Source organism: Poromitra crassiceps (genome assembly GCF_964638095.1).
Source record: "Poromitra crassiceps genome assembly, chromosome: 28".
NCBI lineage: Eukaryota > Metazoa > Chordata > Actinopteri > Beryciformes > Melamphaidae > Poromitra > Poromitra crassiceps.
The window spans coordinates 20,304,448-20,310,731 of NC_139651.1; the positions used below are offsets into that span (position 1 = coordinate 20,304,448).

Sequence of the window (6,284 nt, forward strand, 5' to 3'; positions counted from 1 at the left end):
TGTATGCAGTGAAATGGCCTCTCACAAACTGGGTAAGCACTGAGGGTTTTTCACTGGGCTGATAATACCTGTTTGCAATGCTAGCCTATCTTTCTGTGTGCATTCTCAATCCCTACTGCTCACCCTTTCTTTTATCCTCTCCTACCTGTATTCCTCTTCAGGTCTATCCCTTTCCCTTCTCGGGAGCAATCGAGTCTGGCAATAACGTGTGCCGTGTTGCCGGTGATGGTATTGATGTGTGACAGGTGCTGGTGATGGTATTGATGTGTGACAGGTGCTGGTGATGGTATTGATGTGTGCCCCTGTGCGTGTGACAGGTGCTGGAGAACTACAACAAAGGGAAAACGGCCTTGCTGTCGGCAGCCAAGATCATGGTGAGCCCCACAGAGGTGGACTTGAATCCAGAGACCATCTTCAGCGGTGCGTCAACCACCTCCCAGCAGCCGACGCCTACAACCCACCATCGCAGGAACAGTAGTGTCCGGTTAGTACAGTAAGCCTCGCTGTGGGTCTATTGAATCCGCCAGTCAAATAGATTGAGTCTGGATTTGTTCAAAACGATTTGAACCGCTGTATATTAATTTCCCTCCATGACCTGAACACAAACAAACAAAAGCATTCCTGAACTCTAGGAATAATAATTCTAGGGACATGTCTAATTTTATTCTTCAATCTATTTAGTCAGTACTAAAGACTACTTTTTCTACTTGCTACATGTCAGGAACAATATACCTCAAGGTTTTTCATACTTTTCAATCTGTTGCCCTTAAAAAGGGGGGGTGAGGGGCCTAAAAGCATTTTCACGGTAAACAGTGAATGCATGAGATCATTAACTCTGTATCTGTGCTCCTTCCTCTCATGCGCGCATGCTGTGTGACTACAGAGCAGCATGCTGTGACTACAGAGCAGCATGCTGTGTGACTACAGAGCAGCATGCTGTGTGACTACAGAGCAGCATGCTGTGACTACAGAGCAGCATGCTGTGACTACAGAGCAGCATGCTGTGTGACTACAGAGCAGCATGCTGTGTGACTACAGAGCAGCATGCAGTGTGACTACAGCAGCATGCTGTGTGACTACAGAGCAGCATGCTGTGTGACTACAGAGCAGCATGCTGTGTGACTACAGAGCAGCATGCTGTGACTACAGAGCAGCATGCTGTGTGACTACAGAGCAGCATGCTGTGTGACTACAGAGCAGCATGCTGTGTGACTACAGAGCAGCATGCAGTGTGACTACAGAGCAGCATGCAGTGTGACTACAGAGCAGCATGCTGTGTGACTACAGAGCAGCATGCTGTGTGACTACAGAGCAGCATGCTGTGTGACACAGAGCATGTTGTGTGACTACAGAGCAGTTGGTAGTATCCAGTTCCCTCCTCGCCCTCTCTGCTTTAGCCCCTCTCCAAAGACCCTGTCCAAAGCCAGCAGCATCTCCTGCTAGTGGTAGTTGAAGTGACCTTGAAGAGTATATTTACACTAGTACGATACACTCCTGCCCCAACCCCCCTGTCTTTCCTTACCTCCTTTATTGGTTTCCCTACTAATACGTCATATTTTTTACTGGGATTCACCTCATTTTTGGAATCCTCCTTTAGTTTTAACTCATTCACCGCCAGTTTAGGACTGCCAATATTTAGCACAGGCCAAAGATTTTCATAATTGTTGGTCATCTTTCAAGACCCACAGTAAATTATCTATTAGCACCAGAGTGATTTGCAATACCTCAAAATGAAGATGTACGTCTCTGGGTTCACCAGGAAAAAAAAAGTGAGCTTTTAGCATGTTCTGTACTCTACTTATAGCCATTTATATACACCCTGTTTTCACCCAAAAGGTCTCTCTGAGAAAAGAAATTGCAGAAAATGGCATTTATGTACACAGCACACAATATCAGGCAGAACTCGCTCTCAATTCTTTTATTTTGAACTGTATTGACATCAGACATGTAAATATTATTCATTATGACACAAATGACAAAAAAAATAAAATATATATATATATATATATGAAGTGCTTTTTTTACATTCAACAATACAGTTTGCTCAGTGTGAGTGAGTGTACAGACAGACAGACAGACAGACAGACAGACACACACAGACACACACGCACACACGCACACACACACACACACACACACACACACACACACACACACACACACACACACACACACACACACACACACACACACACACACAGAGAGAGAGAGTTCTCTCCACAGCTGCTGCTAGATCGCACCTCCTTCCCCCTCCTTCCCCATCAGCGTTTTGCCTCCTCTGCTGCTCGTTTTCCTCCTCTCGCTGGGACGAATGCTGCGACACGACACAGGAACGGGTCCGCGGCTTGGCTTTGGGACCAGGCGCTGCTGGAACCGGATCGATCATGTTCGTCACGGGTTTGACTAGGCAATCCAGGTTCGCCCTGCAGCAAGGCTGGCACATAGGAACGGGGTCCAGGGACCAGGATCGATCATGTTGGTCACGGGTTTGACTACCGCGGTTTCGATGTCCGCTGCTCTGCAGCAAGTCGATCAGCTCTGCAGCGCGGCGAGGGGGCATTTCAATGGCGTTTCTCCTCTGCAACAAGGAAGCGCGTTTCTCCTCCTTTCCACCTTCTTCCTAATTTCAAACAACAGCTGCGGTATGTGTTTGATAACGTGCTGTCGGCTTGACTTTGAGGTTAGGGACCCGAAACTATGTCACAGGCTGGGTAAGTGTTTCAACTATGCGCTGCACTCATAAAAACAAAAACACGTCAAACACGTCATTGGCGGGGAGGGCTATTTCTGATAACACGTCAAAGACGTCTTTGGCGGTGAATGAGTTAATAACGCTTTCCCATTTTCCCTTATTCAACCCTCCACTTGTTGTGAATGTGTTTTCCACCCCTGTTGTAAACTCCTCTCCCCTCTACTTCCTACACCCTCTCCCTCCCTCTCTCCATCCCTCTCTCCTGTAGTTCCTGTGCCCAGTCTGAAATCTCTCTGGATGGTTTCGCCGAGTGTCCTCCTCCCCCAGTGCCTGTGGTGCTGCGTGGTGCACGGGAACGTCTGGCGGTGGAGCTGAGGGACCGCAAAGCCCCTCTGGCCATCATGGAGAGTCTCTCAGATGCCGAATCCCTCTATAGTCTGGACTCCCGACGCTCCTCAGCTGCGCTAAGGGGCTCGCCTATGCTGGGTTGCCTCCCTTTCGCTCTGGATGCCCCCATCCCAGAGGAGAACCCGTCTCTCAGCTCTCGCACTGAACTGCTCGCTGCCGACTGCCTTTGCCAGGGTTCTCCAGAGCACTTGGGAGAGACTGGACCTTTCGTTACCCCGCTGGAATCCACGTCCACCCCCGATTACACCATGCGCCTCTCCCCCGCCACGCCTCGCTACAGTGGACACCATTCCCCAGCTCTGCTCGGCCAGAGCGTCCTGGTTCAGGCTTTGAAGCCGGAGCCTAACGCCAACCCAAAAGTGCTTCCTGGCGGGGAACACCAACGGATGCCTGCCGTCTACAGTCCGGCGAGCACCCCGAACGCTCCCCTCAGCCCGCAGCTGGGCTCCAGACCACTGGACGGAGAAATGGAAGAGTGGGAGACAGAGACCAAGCCGGCAGCCTCCACTCCTCCACCACAACTGTCCAACGGAAACCCCAGCCAGGCAGTGCTGGAGTTTGCCCAGTACCTCGACTCTCTGTTCAGACTGGATGGCAGCAGCTCCCCTCCGCTGGAGCTGTCTGACGGGGAGTCGGAGTCGGGCCGAGGCTCCTTCGGGCAGGGCGAGGGTCTGGGAGAAGGGCAGCGGCTGGACGACAAACAGCTTCTGGCCAGAGCGACACTGGAGCCTAACCTGGTCCCCAAGCCCCCACGCACTTTTGCTGGATCCGCGGACCCCTCCTCTGGCATCTCTTTGTCGCCCTCCTACCCTCTCTCGTCATCCGGGGAGCTCAACGACCTGTCCCCCACCGACGGCGGCCTGCCGGCCACACACTCTCTACGGACATCGACCCCTTGCCACTATCCCGAGGAGAATACACTGTCCTCCATGGTGTAGTGTGTTTCCCAAGACGCCACTGTCCTTTGCTCTAACTTCAGAGGCGCATCCATCCGATGCTATAAAACATATCACAGTACACGCATGCAATGGAATGCAGTCTGCCATGCAGTCCCTCATCAGAGACAGGACCGCAGAACATGACTGACCAACTCACAAACTCTCTCCATTTTTCAGGTGTCCCTATTGCAATGAGTGTAAAACAGACCTCTGTCTGCATGCCAGGGTCTGTGCTGCTTTTGGGTGAATATAACTAACTGTAGCTTCACAATGCCATTCCAAAACGATGCCGTCTCACTCACTCGGTGACACATGAGTGTTACATCCGTTCACTGACCTGACATGATCAAATGGAGACTAGATAACTGAGCAGGGATTAGAAAACTAACACTGTAGATGAGGTTAGCATAGGCACATCACCTGAGTAGATGTACTGTACACCTACCCGCACCCTCAGCAGCTCCGGATTTTTGTCCAACTTTTTTTTTTTAATCAGGAATGTGAAGACGTGAAGATAATTGTGTCAAATAAATAGAAGTGAGAAGACATTACAAAATGTTCCTCAGGTCTATTAGGAATTGACTTTGTGGAAGAGAGGAAGTGTGTTTTATCAGTGAGAATTCATGTGTCTTAAAATAGTGATTGTGACAAAGTTATTACAGACGCCTATGGATGTTTTTAAGTCTTTTGGTTACCATTTGTAGTGCATGAAGGAATTATGATTGTTACATTATTTTAGATATTTCTTCTTTTATATTTTTTATTTTTAAGAGAAACTGTCACTAAGCCACTCAGATTTACATTTGGATATTCTTGCACACATCCAACTAAGTGCTTAATTTCCCCCATTTTTTTTGCCAAAAAAAAGGATCATGCAATGTATTGTCAGATGTATTTATGAGATGTAATTTTCTGTATGTATATGAATATTGCTCACCAATACCAAGTTATGTTCACAGTACTATGTATTATCCCCCCCCAGTCCTTCTGTTGATTCCCATGCAGAGTGCGTTACACAGCAGCACCAAGGAGACACTGCCATTCACCTCCAAAACGCACATCCCTCACCTGGGGGTTTGCACCAATCCTAACGTCAAGACCTGTGCCACAATAACCAAGGTACTAACAACTGTCCTAGTCTATTAACTACTGTACTTGTTCCTTTGTGGAGCTTTTAGCAGTGTGCCCAGTCTGTTACAGGTCAGGGTCTGCATGTATTACGCATTTCAGAGTAGCATGGCTGCTGTAGGATGACTTTTGCCTATTGTGTCATTATTCATGATGAGGTGTGAAGATGCCCTGAAAATGATCCTAGATTTGGACTCAACTTTTGAGAGGCTTATTAATAAGTACATGCCCAGGTCACCAGGCAGGACCAAACTCTGTATCCTCAAAGCATCGCATGAGATGCACTGTAGGATATTGTTTCTCTTAAGGTGCTCAGTCTCCATCGTGTGATTTTGGATGTCACAAGTGTTTGCTTCCCTTTAAACTGGTTCATCTCAAGCAGCCTTGGGGTTGGACTGGATGAAGAAATGGTCACATGCAATAGGTATGCTCATTCTAAATATGTGGCATACAATCTTCCATATCATTAGGGGTGTAACAGTTGGCTCACAATTTACATTATTTATTACCATTCATGTTTTGATCACAATTATTGCTATATTTGATGGGTTTTTTATCCTTATTACTCTTGCAACCGATTTGTTTGATCTCAATGGTTTTTATTTAAGTTGTTGGGAGAGTGTGTATGTTTTTTGTTTTTGTTTTTGACTTACCCAGTGTAAGGAGATTATGTGGGAAAGTTTTTCTGTCCAAATGAAACCGTACTGGACATGTTGTTATTGCATGGTGATAATATGCTCTGTCATAGTGATGAGACATGGGCTCCTCTGTGACCTTTGGTATGGAAACCGCCATTAAGGTCGGGGTCACCATAATCTGGGAATGTTTGGAATGGGATTTGCTGTGGTTTGCCGCAGCAGACATGTTCTTCCCAGTTGACAGTCTGAGGTTGAGCCAGCAGAGGGCAGTGTTGCTAAGTAACTTTGCTTGCAGTGAAACTAAAACACTGCTGAAAGAAGGCACTACAGTACGTTTCACCATGATGTGTACAGCACCATCTTCTTTGTGTAATTATTTATGCAGATGTCTAAAGAAAAAAATAGTAAATTCCAATAGAATCATGTAGAAAACACCTGTATTAAGATAATGAGGTAATGACTATAGTATAATCTATATCA

General features: G+C 47.3%; 1 protein-coding gene across 1 annotated transcript in view; it reads left to right on the forward strand.

Moving 5' to 3' along the window:
• dagla (diacylglycerol lipase, alpha) overlaps positions 1 to 4,189 on the forward strand; it is a 73,799-nt gene extending 69,610 nt beyond the window's left edge. The window contains exons 19-20 of the mRNA XM_083662093.1: positions 318 to 484; positions 2,961 to 4,189. Coding sequence (XP_083518219.1) covers positions 318 to 484; positions 2,961 to 4,038 — 1,245 coding nt within the window. The 3' untranslated portion in view covers positions 4,039 to 4,189. The remainder of the gene's footprint in view (positions 1 to 317; positions 485 to 2,960) is intronic.
• Positions 4,190 to 6,284: the final 2,095 nt, after the last annotated feature.